At 30.8% G+C, this 18,727-nt stretch overlaps 1 protein-coding gene across 2 annotated transcripts; it reads right to left on the bottom strand.

Moving 5' to 3' along the window:
* Window positions 1-2,210: 2,210 nt before the first annotated feature.
* LOC105119766 (probable trehalose-phosphate phosphatase C) lies at window positions 2,211-4,983 on the bottom strand. Of its 2 annotated transcripts, XM_011017951.1 has the most exons (13): window positions 4,731-4,975; window positions 4,318-4,615; window positions 4,049-4,189; window positions 3,855-3,926; window positions 3,641-3,736; window positions 3,493-3,543; window positions 3,294-3,395; window positions 3,114-3,191; window positions 2,925-2,994; window positions 2,761-2,831; window positions 2,550-2,642; window positions 2,386-2,438; window positions 2,211-2,308 (listed from the first exon to the last, which is right to left on the bottom strand). In XM_011017951.1, coding segments are annotated over exons 2-13 (1,104 nt in total). In that variant the 5' UTR covers window positions 4,594-4,615; window positions 4,731-4,975; the 3' UTR covers window positions 2,211-2,307. The 2 variants fall into 2 exon arrangements, with proteins under 2 accessions (XP_011016253.1, XP_011016259.1); XM_011017957.1 differs by lacking the exons at window positions 2,211-2,308; window positions 2,386-2,438; window positions 2,550-2,642 and having other exon boundaries at window positions 2,925-3,023; window positions 3,064-3,191; window positions 4,731-4,983.
* Window positions 4,984-18,727: the final 13,744 nt, after the last annotated feature.

Genomic DNA, 18,727 nt, shown 5'->3' with positions numbered 1-18,727 from the left:
AAGGAAATGGGATTACTTTCTTGCAGTTTCAATGAGTCACATCATGTTTTTATTTGTAACTCTTTGACAGTTGCCATCGTCTTTGATGGGAGGGCCATGCATAATTTGGGTTTTTTTTTTCCCATTTCTATGTAAGTATTATTAGGCAGCTCATGTACAATTTTATAGCTGGTTTATATGCACGATACAATCTCATTAAAAGTTGATCACAGGGGGGCTTGGTTTTTATACTAAAATTTATATAACAAAACCTTCAATTATAACACTATGTTTCGTTTTGATATATATATATGTATATATAATTTTAATTTAAATCCAAAAATAAACTAATTTAAAATCATGCAATTCAAATTTTAAATATAAGTACAAAAATGAGAATTGGATCGATATCACCTTATCCAACTTGAAATTATACAATTTAAATTTTAAAAATAATTAAAAAAATAAGAGTTAAACCAATATGATCTGATCGATTCAATGAATTCAAAAATAACTTGGACGACTAGTAAAAATATTGTTTAACTAAAAAAAATTCAAAATAATAAATTATGAATACTATTGATTCTGAGGAAGGAGCAGAGTGGGGGTTTGGGGTCCCTAGGGTTCCTTGATTTTTATAATAAAATGTACATAACAAAACCTTCAATTATAACACTATGTTTTAATTATATATATATATATATATATATATATGATTTCAATTTAAATACAAAGATAAACTAACTTGAAATTATACAATTTAAATTTCAACTACAAGTAAAAAAATAGGAGTTGAACTGATATGACCTGATCGACTTGATGAGTCTAAAAACAACTTGGATAACTAGTAAAAATATTATTTGACTAAAAAAATATTGAGAAGATAAAATACAACTTGGACAACTGGTAAAAATATTGTTTGACTAAAAAAAATATTAAGAAGATAAAATATTAGATCTACTAGGATTAACCTTTTATATGCGTAACCCGGGTCACGAGACCATAATAATTTCAAATAAAACAAATCAAAATAAATTATAAAACTAAATTTTTAATAAACTTATTATTGAATGATGAAATTAAAAAAAAATCAATATAAAAAATGACATTTCAACACAAAATTATGAATTTGAATGAAATTATAAAAATATCATCGGCAATCTCACAAGGCTTAAAATTTAACCTAAAATATAACAATACATCAGGATTTTTCTTGTAAAATTCAAGTTTGATCTAACCGTTAAATTAAAAGAAATGATTTATATAGTAAAACTAGATAATTTTTATTAAAAAAAATTATTTTGTTGGAATGGAATATGCCAAGATTTTGAGCAAGATAAAATATATTCCTATTTATTTTATTTTTAAACTAAAATGAGTCCGAACAGAGTTAACAACCTTGTTAAAACCTTTGTTCAAGAAAATTATGCCTCTTTAATGTCTAAAGAGTGCCACGATTCTGACTCGCTGACATCTTTACAACTTTTATAGATGCTCTCCATTATTGAGTTCTCGACACAATGTGTGTTGGTGTGGACACCACGGTGGCGAAACACTAAGTTCAAGAACTAGAATCATATTGCGTTTGACTGCCAATAATTCCATCTGCCATTTTCTCGGTGTCGAAGCAAAACATGAAAACACAGATCTCCAAGAGAACATGGTAACAGTTACTTTCATACTATAGTATTATAAATCCCACCTTATACATGAGGGATTGCTAAATTATTAGAGCACGAGGCACATGCCATTCAGGGTGATATCACGTACTGGTAAATAACTTGACTTGATTAGTATGGACTCGAACGATGCAGTACAGTCATCAAGAAATTAACTCCATGTTTTGCGTTGCACGATCGAGTCCTTTGATAGCCAAATGAAAGCTAGCCTGTTTAAGCCAGTTCAGGAAAGTGTTCCATTAAACAAATATTTGTAACCCACCCAATATCTGACAATCGCTATTCTCTCAGGCGCTTCAAATTGAAGAAATATTGCACGCAGTGAGGAATGGCTAATTTTTTGCTGAGTCGGTGATGGAATGTTGTTTGTGGTTAATAATTATATTCGTATATTCAGAATAATTTTCTCACTTCTTCAGATAGTTTTGTCGCTTTTGAAAGGAAAAAGGAAGCTGGAATGAGATCACTTGTGCCTGTCTTTCATGTTCTATCGTTTATCTTTCATGCCCCAGACAACAGTGGGCATGCACGAGAGAGAGAGAGAGGGAGAGAGAGAGAGAGATCCTACAATATGGAATCTCTTGCACTCCATTTTCCCCATCCATTTATAATGTCTCGATAAACAAGAAAGATTACATAATATTCAAGGTTACATAATATTCAAGGCCACCCTCGACCAACTTTTAGCAACGGTCTTGATATGAAATATTTTTACGCTCTACGTTGTCATTGTAACGAAGATCGCTTCCACTCCACTAATCGCCGTAAGAAGTCTTTAACCTGTTAAGATATTTATGATTTATTAGTCCACCTTGTAAAACTGAAAATTTAACAATAATTATTACCACAAGTAAATGTAGAACAACTTGCTTGTTACATTAAAGAACTTGCCTCTTTTGGTTCCTGTAGAGAATAAGAGGCATTTGTTTCCTTGGGAACTTTAGAAACAAGAATCCCAAGCCCTTGCCCCCTGTTTCTCAGAACCTGTTAATTTAGCATTCACATACGTACCAAATTGTTCAGAATAATTGAGATTTGGAGATAATATAGAGTAGTTAGTAAGAGAAACGAAAACAATTGAAGAATATAAGATTGTATATACCTTGAATGCGTCTTCATCAGTTCGATCATCTCCAATATAGACCGGAAAAACGTCAGTAGAATTGGCATATCCTGAGGAAGAAACAATCAAACCATTACGAATCTACCGTTGCACGAGAGATTAGCCGGAATGTAATTAATGAATAGAGAAAATTGTATATTCACCTAATGACTCTAACAAGAATTCAAGAGCTTTGCCCTTGTCCCATTTGATGGTGGGTCGGATCTCTAAAACCTGTTTTAATTAATAAAAGATGGTCAGGCGCATTGATTACATAGTATAATTAATTAATTAGTTCTTATGACAATAAAATAAGCAGGTTCTTCTAATTTAGAAACTGAGTGAATATATACCTTCCTCCCTTGAGTTAATCTAAGCTTGGGATAATCATTGAGAACTGATCGGACTTGCTCAACTAATAGAGCCCACATCTGTCCGGGAGGAAGAAAAAATCAAGGCAGCTATATATTAATAATCATTCACACTACCCATCAAAGTAAACGAAGGTGAAAAGAAAATAGGAAAATGTGTACCTTTTCCTCAACACATCGAAAGTGCACGGATACGCAAAATTTGTTGTTTTCTACTTGAGCTCCTGGGATAGATTTTGTTCTCTCCAACAAGACATTGTACACCTGAAAATAAAATAAAAAAACTTTACAGATTTACATTCTTTTCCCGAATCAAACTCTTTCTTGCTTGTTTTTATACAGAAGGTAAAAGGAAACAAACCTCATCAATCATGGGTAAAAATTCACTCGCAGGTTGAAAGAGGACACCACCCTGAAACATCCATGAATTAATTAAATATAAAACTGTTTAATGAATAAATACAATTAAAACTAAAAGCAATGGGTGGAGAAGTAATGTTGGTGCTCACTTTTTGGTATTTGCAATTATTTTTGGATGGTCCCTTGATGTCCATGCCATGGCTACCAGCATAATAAAGCCCTGCCAATCTTACAAAGCTATACACCTGCAAGGTTTATACAAGAAGAAGAAAACAATATTATTCATTTCAGCACAGCAAGTAAAACTCCATGAACGCCAACTACAAGTGTTATTACTTCCAAAATAACAACAGCAGCAGATACCTTATTTCTACACCTTCCCGTCACTATAGCCGTGGGAAAGTATCTAGCAACGTCCCTGACAGCTTCTCTCATCTACAGATTTGGAGGAAAAAAAAAGGAAAACAACATTTAGTATAGATGGGGGTGGGGCGGGGGGGTGGCGGAATTCATGAAAATAAAAAATTATATTCTACATATATAAAAGCAGAGCTAACCTCATTGGTCATGAATGCTCTGTCAGGATCTTCAACAATGGGTGACAGTGTACCATCATAATCAAGGAACATCACAATCTGCTTTCCCTTTGAGCCTTTCACTATTTGCTCAAACATGTTTAGAGCAGAAGGATGGTTTACCTGTTTGATATTTAATTAAATTCACAAAGAAATAGAACTGTTAGTAAAGTTAAAAGGCAGAAAATTAAAGACCGATTTGAAAGAACGATATAAGAGTACAGGTAGTAACTTGGTCTTTGAACACTTACAATCCAAGAATTTTTCTCTTCAGTTTCTGATAAAGAAGTGGTGGATTTGACACGAGTAGGTGAAGAATCCCTCATAGAATCAACCCAGGAACTGATTTTGCCTCCAGCTTCTGTCTTCTTCGAGAACCTGTTTCGGGTTATTGTGAAATACCCACCAGGAGCGGCAGGCAATGGCTTTGGCACAACAGGTGAAAACAGAGACTGGGGCAGCGCCATTGCGATGGTGATATCAATACCCTGTTTGGCATCAGGCACAACCACATTCTGGTTTGTCATCTCCGCTTGTATAAACTAAACTCTGCATATGCATATATACATTAACATAAAAAGAGCCGAAAATGAATTTAGAAAGAAAAGAAGAGGCAAGAAACATAAAAAGAATCTAGAAGGAAGTTGATAGATGTGTAGAGCACCTGAAGGTTTGAGAAGAGTGGAAGGAACAGGGGAAGTGATGAGAAAATAAACGGGCGAGTAAACAAAGACAAGTAATGAATGAAAGTTGTTTTGGTCTTAGGATTCAATGGAAAGGGATACAGAAGAAGAGGTTAATAAAGGCCTCAAAAAGGCGAAAATTATACGCGCACTACACTGGCAAACAAACGCAGACACAAACACAACTGTGTTGTCACTTTATAAACTTGGTTTTCACGGCACTAGCTGACTAAACAAACAAAACCCACACTCTCTCTTTACCCTCTTTCTTCCCTCTGTGCACCTTTTTTGGCCACAAATATACTAAAACCTTGAATGGACTCTTCAGGACCACTGAGATCCTACTTTACACATTATTAATCAATTTCTTACTCCTATTGAAAACGATATATATGTATATTTATATAATACAATATGTTAAATCAAAATTGCCATCTTATGTGACTTGTATTCTCAATTTCTCTGCTACATATATTAATTTTTGGTTTAGGAATTCCATGATTCTAACTGGTTTGGTTTTTTTTTTGTTTTTTCCCATTTAAAGAAGAACCTTCCTTTTACAAAAAGAATTTAGAAGCAAAGGTTAGATGGACGAATATTATTTGGTTTTTCTATAGTTAACATGATCATTGCTACTAATAACATGTGATTCTGAGATGCCAAGTATGGGTCTACAAACATAATATATGAATGAACTAGTAGATGTATTTATGGATAAATAAAATAGTTTTAGGTTCAAGATAAGATCTAGTCTTGTTAAACTAGAATAATAACTCAAAAAAATCATAGTTTTTGTTTTGAGTTTTGACTATTGAATTGTATTTAAATTTTTAAGAGAAGTTTCCAAAGACTATTTTCCATGCAGTAGCTAGTGTGTCGCTACATAAACTATTGAATCTTTACATATCAAAAATCTTATTAAGGCCCCCACATTTTGATAGTTTTTATGATTTTTCTTATTATTTTCAGATTTCCTACTTATTTTAGATTTTATGCTTCTTTCTTTTGTAATTTCAGGTTTTTGTTTCCTAGTTGAGGTAAGGTTTCTAGTTTATTCAAGGCTTTACAAACCTTATGATAAAGAGACATCATTATTATCATTTTAGATAAATTAAACTTGTGAATTTGGAGTTCACATATGCAACCCTTTCCTTCATCAAAAAATTCTATATTATGTTTTTAGTTGTTTTTAGCTTTCACCTGCATCATAGTTAAGGTTGAACAAGGATGATCATGATTTAGATTTTATATTTTGTTTGGTAATACGGTTCAACTCACTTTTCAAATTATTTGCACTTGAAAATGCATTAAATTGATACTTTTTAAAAATGATTTTTTTATAATTTTAATATGCTAATGCTATAAATAAATAAATTTAAAATAAATATTATTTTAATATATTTTTAATTAAAAAACATTTTGATAAAAATATTATGCATTCCATTACAAAACACATACTTAGCGTCAAATTGCATTTCTTACTTTTTACGATGGAATATGGCCAAATTCTGTAAACTAAGTATGCTTTGTATTTCTCACATTTTGCTAATGCTAAAAGAATCTAAAGAACAATGTTAGATGTTTTTTGTATGGTTGAATGGGATAGTAAATAAATATTATTGATGTCTCTTTTTGTTTATTTTTATTTATCCCTATATAACTACGGGCTTCGTTGATAATTTAATTATCATGAATTTTTTCATTCTCCGATTAAAAGTTAGACTTCGAGATTATGTAATGGACATAACTCTTTTTTCCATCTCTAATTTTTTTTAATTGTTTCATAATTTGAAATTGAAACCTTTTGGTAAAAATTATTTGATAGGACGTGGTAAAAATCTTAAGTCTTAAGCATAGAACATTCTCTTCTTAAACACAATTATTAATCATTTTAATTATATATCGGAGATAATCAGTTGAAAACTACCTGAAAAGGTTAATTAATGAAAGGAGGTAGCACTTAAACTTTATGGATGCTAATTTTATGAATTAGAAGTGAGAGGGTTTTTTATATAAAATTATGTTATTGTATGTGTGCGGCGTCATGATGATTCTTCCCAAACGATGTATAGAAGGTCTTTTGATTGGTTGGGGACATAAACCAAACTAAAAAAATCTTGTTTGACTAGAAAACAATCTAAAAACAAACCAAAGTTAAAAAATAGATTAAACACCCTAAAAAAACTTGAACAAAATAGATCAAACGTCAAAATAATAAAAACCACCGAAAACATTAAAGAACACTAAAATAAACCAAGCAACATGGAACCTAAAATAGACCAAATTTAGTAAAAGCAAAGGTAATTAGATGTTGGAAATTATAAAAGGATAAATAATCTAACATTCATTCACTTCGATCATCACTTAAATATCATGATTTTTTATGATGAGTTTCAATTCTAAACCAAAACCCTAAAGTTAAAAACCATCTAAACACATTATTGATGCGAATAACACTAGATTATTAGTTAATCATGCATAAGAAAAGGTTATGTGCAAAGAAATGAATCGAAGTTGGTCCAAACATAAAGGCTAAGGTCATGTTCTTCCCAAAAACATGAAAAATATTGTCTAAAAACCCAAAAAAATGCTCAACCAAGGCAGCCACTACCAAGCCCAAAAATGATCTTTTTTTTTGTCTTCTAAAACATATTTTTTTATCCCAACAATCTACGGTATCATACAAAAACATATTTGAACCAACAACTAACAAAAACATACAAAAAACAAACATGAGGTACCAAGTAAAAAAAATTATCAACTTAAAATAACATATGTGTTCATGCAATATGAATTCAAAATTGGTTTTTAAACTCATTTTATGCATGAACAAACCCAACAAACTCAGGATAAACACTTTTACTTTAACAAACATAGCTTAAATTAAACAAAAACTAAAACAACATTATATATATATATATATATAACCAAACTTAAACAACAACTTTAATATATCAAAAACATAAAAGACTTTAAATGAACATCATTAAATAAAAAAAAAACAATAATAAAGAGATGAATGCAGCATTATATATTAAACATTCTAAACTTTTTTCTATGCTTGTAAATTTAAATATAAAATATAAAATAACAAAAACAAATCACAAAAGACCTACTTTTAGATCAACTAAATATACTTAGAATAACTACTTTCTCTTGATTTTTTTTAAAAAAATTTATCTTTCACAAACTTGCAAAGCTTAAGAAAGCATAAAGAGGTTAATGCAACATTATATATTGAACATTCTAAACTTTTTTCTATGCTTGTAAATTTAAATAAAAAATAAAAAAAAACAAACCACAAAAGATCTACTTTTAGATTAACTAGATATGCTTAGAATAACTACTTTCTCTTGACTTTTTTTTTGAAAAATTTTGTCTTTTACAAACTTGCAAAACTTAAAAAAGCTTTTGTTTAAGTTTTTGGGCCTCAACACTTATGTTTTTTATTCATATTTCTCTTTTTATTTTTTTCTTATCTTATCTTTTATTTTTCTCTTTTATTCTACTTCTATTTTTATTTATAGGGTTTTGAGAGCTCTTAAATCAATTTATAACTTTTTGATCTTGAGAAAAAAATTGTAAATCCTTGATAAAAACTCATTGAGGAGCCTTTATGTATAAATAAATGAAAACTAAATTTATTTTTGTATGATGGTTGCATTATCAAGGCTAACTAAGTTATTTATTTTTGAGGTCTTATCGAATCAATTTTAATGTTATTATCACTTGAGATTGTTTAAAATTAGTATAAAGAGTATACACCTTTCATTTAAATTCAAATTAGTAACTACATATTTCTTTATTTAAAATTACAAACTTAATCAATTAAAAGTGTCAAAATAAAGATACATGCTAACAAACATCTCTCGTTAATTTTAATTTTATTAATTCTAAATGACATTTTGTTTAGAATTCCAAATTTGGGACTGAAAAATTTACAGAGAATCGGCACGTTATCTTTTGCTCCAGTTTGTGGGTTTCCCCTCCAACACTTACAGGTCTTATCAGAGAAAAAAGCAAATAGGACAAATGAATTACAGTGTCTTTGAAAAAACCCTAATCCTAACATTACTGTTTGCTTATAATCCCTACCGAAATCCGGAGCTAGCTAGAAGAACTCGTAATTTAGTTAATTGTTTATTCAATCGATAATAGTTTTAGAATCACTCTAGTTTTGATCTATCAATTGAGTAACTATTTCAGAAAATGCCACAAATATCTTGAACAATTCCAAAAAAAAAACTTTAATTAAAAATGTTCGCGGTCCTAAATTAATAATAATAATAATTTTAATTTTACCGGGAAAAATAGTCTGTTCAGTGTCATTATTAATTTATGATGACAAGTCATTTCGTAGCAAGGTAAGAAAGTGAAATATGTAAAGCCCTATTGTTATAAGAACAGTTTGTTTTGAATCATTGAAATTAACGTGTTGTTAGACTTTGGGTTTGATCCGCAAGTGTTAAATTTTAGCTATCTATAAGTAACGTACGGACACATCACCTTTCCACATAAATGTGTCATGTGCAAAACAATTAAAATCTTCAGTCACCCAAATCAATCATGATTGTACATTACATTTTAATTATTTTTTCTTCTTATGACACATGAGTGATGGATGATATATATCATTATGCAATTGGGTTAGGTAAAATGTGACATGGAAATCTACTTAATAACATTAGCTAAAGATTCAAGTAAGACTGGTAGCAGAATGAATATTGGTAATATTAGTAATATGGCATCCGGTAAAGATTGGTGGAGAGAGTCAAAAAAGACTGTGAGGCTATCATTGACACAAATAAGATTCAAATCAACAACTCTTTTTCCCAATATAAGCTTGTAGTACTAATTTCTTGTGGCGGAAATGCAGTACAATTATTATCAAACTTAAATCGTATTCTAGTCATCGAATAGTACAAGCTTCACACGGCGCGCCCCTTGTAATGGAAGGTGAAACTGGATGCTAAAAAGCGTAGTTTGCATGAAAACCAGCAGCGTTGAATGTTCTTGGTTTGTCTCTTATTTTCGATGTTATGAGCATTTGATTCTAGCAGTACTCTGTATTGTGCAAGTTAATAAATCAGCCTAATGCGCATGCATGAGAGTGTAGATTTGCCGTTTCCACACGCAGGTCGGAAATAAAATCAGTCGATTATGAATTAATCCATTTAATTAATAATAAATTTACGAGGTGCTGTCTAAAATGCAAAAAGTTGAGAGGAGAAATTGCCCCAATGATTGTTAAAGGGTCGACATTGCTGAATTTATAATTAAGCTTCTGAAAAGTTTGAGAGGGCTTTCCTATTTGAAAAGTTCATAATCACGACATATGTTTGTCTACACTCTCTAGCTGCCGCTGGCAATATTCTGGGAACAAAGAAACATGGTCGAAGTTTCGCAGCTATATCAGTGCGAATTTCTTTGCTTTTCACTTGGCGGTCAATTTAAAAAATCGTTTTTAGTCGGTCTGCATAGTATAGTGGGTGTATTTAAAAAATCGTTTTTAGTCGGTCTGCATGGTATAGTGGGTGTAGACTCTTAACAAATTAATAATAATAGACTTTTTCTGCGACCTACACAGATTAAGGAACGTATTTCCCAAAATATACTTGCCATCACCAATGTTGATTTAAAACCGTATAAGCACTTCATCGGTGAACTCCAACCATAGAAGACACGGTCACTTTGACACTTGTCCTTGTTGACCATGTAACTATGACAAGATTTAGGGGGGGAAAGAGAAGAGTGGTTGAGAAAACCAAAGAATTTAAGCACCGACTGAGAATACATGGGAGATTTTCTGGAATCTACGTTTAATTATGTGCCTTGACTAAACATATTTTGCCGCCTTTGAGAAAGAATAAGCACGAGATACGTTGGTTGTCCATTTCAAGCCTAATATAAAATCAAAACAAATGCATGCTTGAGCTTGTTTAATTCTAATGGCATAAAAAGGATTCCAGTTCAGTTCATTTCTTTCTACTAACTCTTGTACATATGCTATGAATAGTCAAAACCGGAGACCATGGGGAGATGCTTCGAAGCTATACCTATGTGCACAGAGGTTGAGTTTCAAAATTCAGGTTGTTAGATGTATTCAAAAGCTAAGAGTTAGGCGAAACAAAAGGCAGACCGAACGGGACGAAATCTTTTCTTTATTTCAGGCCTTGGAAAAACAAGATGGAATAACTTTCCGATGAAGAAAGTTCCCTCCTTTCTCATTTTTTACATAAAACCCTTCTTTGTCCACATCATAAAACCAGTTTCCTGGTATCTCAAGAAACAATCGGCTCTAATTTTTTATATATATAATAATTGATTGATTTATCAATGAAACAGTTATTCAGATAATTACAAGAAGAAATGCAATAAATTTTAAAAAAATTAATTAAAAACAAGTTCAATATCAGTAACATTAAAATCTAAGTTTTATTTCTTCCACATTTCCTTCTAGTCTAATTGAGTAGTCGTCATGTGCATTCAATGCTTTATATTCCAGTCCAACAATTTAGATTTGCATTGTATAAATTCTAAAAGATATAAATTCTAGAAAGTCCCCTCTTCTCCCTTTCTTTCTGTTTTTTGTCGGTCATAAGGTATAAATTCTAGTAAAAAAGATGATCATATCCACCCATTAACCTAGTCTCTACGTGGAAATTAGATAAAATTCGCATAATGCCATAAGCCCCTAATATAGACACGATTGGAATCTTTGAATTGTTCTATATTAGGTTTGGGATTGCTACTCTAAGAATTTCAGCTTTATATGCATGTTAAGCTGCTCAAGAATGAGGAGACGAGATATTCCCATCTTATTCATGCTGGCATATTCTGGTTGCTATTACTTCGGCTTATGCTTTAGACGTGTATTATATTTTAATTATTTTTAATGTGCTGTTCTTTTAATTATTTATAAATAGAAGCCCTGAAGATTTATAAAATGCTTTATTTCTGAATGTAAATATTTTATATAAATTTATGATTTATAAATAAATTATACAATGATCAAAATATAAATATAAATATGATGTGATGATCAAAACTGCTTTCCTCATATGATAGAACACGGGTATATATTTTAGGTATACAATTTTCTCTTTACGAGTATAGCTTTTTGAATGCCTCAATTACCACGGTCGTAAAAAAGTTAATTTGATAGTATGAGTCAAGTAAATACGATCAATAAAAAACAAATATGATAATAAGTAATTTAATAATCTTTTAAAACTTTGGTATTTGATTATTGACATCCACTAAATATCTATAGTTAAAATTCTTGCAAAGGTTTAAGAGAATATAAGTTAGATAAATCTTGAACGTTAGAATTACTGATATAGACACACACACACATTTTAATATTAAGAAATTCTATATTTTTCTATCGCTTTTAGATAGTTGTTTCAACATATACTTATATTGCTGGGTTGGCATGTTGTTTTTTAGAGTTAGAGTTCGGGCGAATTTTAAACATCATCCGACGATGTATTTATAAAAAGTATTTTCATATTTTTTTTAAGATTCAAATCATGAATATTATCATGATGAATATAACCACCGGCTAACCAAGCTAAATCAATCAAGCTTTGAAGGGTATTGATAATTTTGTAAATGTAACTAATAGTGAACCTTCCAGACTCCAGAATTGATTTCTCCGATCAAGTCCATGCAGTAGTTATGGCATGGGAATCTTATATGACACCACCACGTAAGCGTGTTGCAATAATCCATAGCAGGCAAATAGCACTCTGGCAGCAGAGTAGAAGAAATTTGGGGCCTGGCTTTTATTTTTTTGGCTTCTTGTTAGTTTTAGCGTGTGCGTATTCATTTTCTTGGAAACTACTTGATGCAGAGAAGGGAAAGTGGAAATTTTTTAGGCTTTTTCGGGGACACCGTGACGCGGGGTGGGGCTTCCAAGAAGTTCAGTTCATACAAGGGAAAGGGCCACGTACCCTCGTCTTAAAAACCACAAGATTTTACTCTGGCGATTCCTTTTTCTCCACGGCGTTGTCGAGGGGAGGAACTAGCCGAACTTTCTACCTAAACAAATAAAACAACTAAGGGCAGGGGACGACTTTATTAGTATTCCTTTCTTGCTCAGAACTCTCACCAATACCAGTTTTCTCGCGTGAACCTTTTAGAGTACACATCAATTATTTTTCTTTTTCTTGGAATCTGAAGTTGAATTGAAGCTGTAAGCATGGCTTCGCAGAAGGTCAAAATCTCAAAGATTGTGACTCATCTTTGACGTTGTGATTGGTAGATATGCGCTTTCGGTTTTCTTTTTCCGCCTTTTCTTGTCTTTTGTGAAACAATCATCTCCCCTTGAGATTTAGGTAGGTAATGGAAGATATACTATATAGTTTATATTATTTTAATATATCTTTTAACTTTTAAGTAAAATTTCCTTGAGTTACACACTATTTTATATTTAATTTTTATTAAATAAATAAAAATAATAAAATTCAAATTCATAACCATTTAATTATTATATTTTTGATACCATATCAAAAAATATCTTAATTAAAAAAATAATTTTAAAAAATATTTTATAATACATTACTAAATTTACAAAGATCATGAAAAATCTTTGTTGAAGTAGCAGTTGGGTAACGTTCATGTAGAATAAGAGAAAGGAACTAGTGTGGTATGTTTTCCTAAAAAGTATTTTTGGATGTAAATAGTGAGTTATTGCTTAGTTTGCATGGGTTGTTATATTGAATTGTGAATAAAACACTTAACCATTTAAAAATCTATTAATTTGTTGTTTTAATTGAAACTATCATTAATGATATGATTTAAATCTAAGAACTCGAAAAACATGAAAACGTGAATTATTTTTTTGATAAAAAGAAGAATTTTAAATAATATAAGTAAAAAAAGGATAAATGTCTTGTGTCATTGTATAATGAAATTAACAATTCTTCAGTATGTCACTGTATATATAATTGCGCTCAGACCCCTATGTTTTTTTATCACCCATAATGATATCTACGAGCTCTCATGATTGTTCACTTTCTATTACTTACATAATTGTGGCAGTAATATAAAGCGTGGATAGGGTTCTACAATCTCTAAAGTTTTACGGTTTAAATTATGGAGAAAGGAATTAGAGTTATTAAACATAAAGTTACAACCCTTATCCACATAGAGTTTTGATAGTTTCTAATGCGTCTTTATTTTATAAATTCTTTTTGAAAAATAGCCTACAATGTTATAAAGCTTCCTAATTAGTAAAATGCATCCTAATCTAAATTGAAAAAAAAATCCAAAAAACAAGGGAAAAAAATCTGAAATATTAGCTTTCAAACCTAATTTGACTTTAAAAACCGAAACAGCTAACAAGTTAGATGATATGCTAAAATCTTAATTTAATCCAATAATTGAATCTAAATTTATATTAATTTTCATCTCCCCATTGTAAGAATTAATTCATCCAAATCTAAAAAACCTTTACAATTAAAAAAGTAATACAATAAAAATAATTATATTAAGAACAACAAATAAAGTGTCCCATGCCATCTCCCCCATCTAGCAATTAACTTGTGGAATATTAATCTTGACCCACGGGGCATCAAATAGGTGCTATAATTTATTCTTACAAGAGGCACTCAAAATCCCTCAGATGATTCGGGGAATGCATGATATTCCAACGATCATGAAAGCGAATGTCGGTAAGGGAAAATCTGAGAATCATCAATCAAGTGACTCTACAAGTGTAGCTAGGGTTTCTAATCTTCTTTATCTCCCCTGGGTACATGGTCCACGTATCCATGGAAAAACAACTGTGCAACACGGGCAGATCTTCTATTTTCGGCCAAGATATGGAATAAGGAAAAGAAAATCTTTTATCTAATATTTTCCGATCATTCTTCATTTCATCACATCCTGGGTTTATATATATTCTTCTTAAATTCGAAGAAGATAATATAGTATTCAAAACCCTTTCGCTGATACTGTTCTCGTCGAAGCGAACAAAACTTGGCCAGGGCACTGCTATTCTGAATTATTAAGTTTCACGGGAGTTCACTAGCATACAAAAATCACTTGGCATGTGATACGCTCCGGGTAATCAGAGAAAGAATTACGATCAGGCGAATATGGAAGGACGATGACTGCCACTCGCTCATTCTATCATTCATGGCTAAATGGGATATATATAATTAAGAAGACAGCTTGAAAGTTAAGCTAGTTGCATTGATATGTTACAGGTTAATACTGAAATTAACGCGGCTGTAACAAGTAATCGGACATCCTTTAAAACAAAATCTATAGAGTGTTCGTAATTACCTAATAAACATTTTAAGAATTAGAAATAAACTTATTTTTAACATCAAAATATTATTTAATCGGTCAAAAATTCTTTAATTAAATCAAATAAAACAAAATTTTCTTAACCCTGATTTTTTATTTTTGCAACAAGATTAAAATTTCAAATTATCTTAATCACACGTTTCTTGATATGATAAATTTATTAGCATCAAAATCAAGTTTTTTTGTTGTTGAATTGTAGCAAATCAACCTTTTTTTTCCTTTTCTTTCAAACTTAAAGACTGAAATATTAAACAAATAAAGTTTAGGACTAAAATATATATATTATGAAACCAAGGGGATCCAAAATTCATAAACTAAATCTTTATTGACCACAATGAATTTTTTTGTGCGAAAATGAAAGGGACTTATTTGTTTATTTGTTAGTTCGGTTCTTCTTCTTTAATTACTTTTTATACCGTAAATTGAAATCCTATGTCATTAAATTGATCCCTAATTCAAATATAAAAATTTATCAAACACTTTGAATCCACAAGATTATATTAAAAAAAAAGAGAAAATAAGATTTCAATACATAAAATATTACCAATACAATATACATAGATGAAATTAAAAAAAAAATAAAGTTTGATGAACTAGATAAAATAAACTAAAAACAACATTTCTCATTTACCATTAACTTGCTGTCCTGCTCTACTGCCTACCGCAAGCCTCTTCATTTGTTTTTTTTTTTTTTTCAAGAAACGAGTGTTTGTCCATTTGATACCACACCTATATATAAATATATATGAATGTAAATTATCCTACTGCATCTATATTGCAAATTTCATCCCATCTTTATAAATAAGATTAATTTAATATAGATTTGAATATCCATTGTAAAAGTTATAATAAGATTCAAAAATCAAACTTAATACTCGTAATTTTTTTTCTCTCAATTTTTATTTATTTATGATTTTAACCAAATCAATGAGCTTTTTAAGTTAAAGACGAGTGGATGTGATATTAGCCCTCCAATTGAAAAGGCTTCACTCGTCAAGAAAACATGGTGGATGTGATCCTAGCCCTCCAATTGAAAAGGTTTCACTCGTCAAGAGAACATGTCCCAAAATAGAAACCGTGTCTACCGACTATACAAAATGGGCAAGCAAAACCAACCGAAAAAACTGCCGCAGCAAAATGGGCCCTTCGGAGGAAGTAAAAACCAGACGCTGCAGAAGGTAGAGCATTTTCGTGGTTTTTTTTTTTTGGTTCTTTGTGTGATGGGACATGTCATGTTGCCCTGGCAATGATTCAACGAGGGTCCACAAATCGTGCCATTAGTGCTTAACCCACTCATGCCCACCACCCCACTGAAACTCTAATCTCCAGTTTCTCTGCCCCCACCAGCACCTTCCTGTAATCTGGATATCCCCTCTTGTTTCTTTTCAAGATTTGCATGGACTAATATCTTGGTAAGTGGGGCATTGGGTTAGATTAAAAGGTAGTTTTCCCTGTTCTTATAAAAGTCGAATGGCGTTATTGTATGTTCCGTGGCATACAATTTTAGCCGAGTCCCGTGCCCGTCTAACTTCATTTGTTACAGAATCGCTCAGTAAGACATTATTGACTCGTGTCTCCTTTCTCTAAATTGTCCTCCTCTCAAGAGTTTTTAGGTTCAAATTTCCCCTGTATATAAAATTAAAAGCAATAACTTAATTAGTCGGGCGGCAAGGCGGCAACCACCGCGTTGCTATATGATGGTCATAATATATTTTGGTTTTTCCTTCTTCGCTCCACTTGGAAATTAAAAACGCAGAAAAGAAATGGAGTGATTTGTTTTTATGCGAAACTACATCTACAACCGTCGGACCGATTCAGCATCTGGAATCTTGACACTTTAAACTAAGGCCACTTAATATTAAGGTTTAATATGCAGGTGATTGGGTAATTGTTTGGTTAAACTAGTGCGAAGGGATTTATAAGAAATTGAAATAACAAGATTCATGCGATCTTCGCAATTTCATACCCTGGAGTGTTCTGAAGTGATCTATCCTCAAACGGAGGCCTAGATTAATTAAGTGCCTAGATGCTAATAGGAGAATCACAGATCTGATGAAAAGTGGATTATGGCTTTCTGGATTAAGCATCTGGGCTTTAGTAATAGCTCTAATTAATACCTCTCTTCATGTTAAGAAAATGTTTCATATAGTTGTTTCCCGTACTTTTAAATTTGAAAAAAAAATCAATTTAATTGTACTTGGACATCCATAGAATAGAATTATTCTACTATAAATCCATCTTATCTAACTAATTAAGTTTGGCAAAATAGGATCTTAAAAGGTTTATCTTTATTTGTATTTCTTAAGAAAAAGCTTGTAGTGCCTATAGCACCAACTAGGATAGATGGTCCAAAGTTAAATTGATTGTCCGCAGTCCTGTCAAGGCAAGTAAAATATCGCAGCATATACATGGTGATCGCAGTTTTATATCATCGGCAGCATCATCGCCAGCACTGGCATAGACGCTCTTTTTCTCTTTTCCTATTTTAACAATAGACATATTCCCTGATCGGTTTTTACTTTAAATAAAAACTTTTTTCTTCTTTAATTATATTTTAATCAAGCTATTAATATTTAAATTGATGTGCTCATAAGAAATTATTTTTCTACTACCTTCTTTAAATCCCCATTCTTGTTATAATGTATGAATAATACGCGCGTAACAACTCGATTAGAACTCTTAGAATAGAGATCATGACATGATTTTGATCCGTAAGTGTCATCTCATGTATTTTTTTTTTTTTTCCCACTTATTAGTCGTTTGAAAGAAATACATGTTACAGCCCTCTTCTTCTTTTTATCTCAATAAAATACAATGAAAATATTTAATGGATAAACGACCAAAATATCCTTGACATATTACCTCATTCATAGTATCACCCCTTATCAATTTTAACAGTCTATTTCACAACTAACACTATGTGGTATCTTTAGAAGTAGCTTGGCTACGTGTTAGAGTTAGCTTTTAAAAAAAACACACGAAACAAATATTTAGTTAACATAAAATAGTTATTTATTGTGCATGGTCCCACAATAAATTACATGTGAAATGTAGGAAGATGAAAAGCAAAAAAATACTATTTTTTTACGCACTCTTAAATTCAATCATGATACATTGTTCATTAAACAGTGTATCATACCTCCACTATTCACTGAACAGTAGAGGCATGTATCCACTGTTCACTAAACAGTGGAGCATGTGAACAGTGCAAGAGAAGTGCACTGTTCATCTGATTTTTTTTAATATGTTAGTTTTTTTAATATTTAAAAAAAAAACACTAGTATAAAGTGAATTAAATTCATTTCCATTGTAATATCAATTTTATACCTTATAATATTTTATCTATACTTAAAAAATTATGAAAACTGTAATTTTTATCGGATGAATTTTGTACGTAATGAAATTATAATAGTTTAATGGAATAATAAAAGGTATTTTTTTATTTCATGATGTAATAGGAGTAATTAATTCTATAATATTTAAATTTAAAACCATCAATATTAATATATATATATATATATAAATTATTTTATAACTTCAATTGCAAAAGCATTCTTAACCAAACATATTAAACTACTTTTTCTTCAACCTTAATTATAATCACAGTTTTAACCAAATATCTATTTTTTCAAATCAACCTCAACTAAAAGTACTTTTTATA

Source organism: Populus euphratica, unplaced genomic scaffold (genome assembly GCF_000495115.2).
Source record: "Populus euphratica unplaced genomic scaffold, PopEup_1.0 scaffold6.1, whole genome shotgun sequence".
Classification (NCBI taxonomy): domain Eukaryota; kingdom Viridiplantae; phylum Streptophyta; class Magnoliopsida; order Malpighiales; family Salicaceae; genus Populus; species Populus euphratica.
This window is presented reverse-complemented; position numbering and strand designations above follow the sequence as displayed.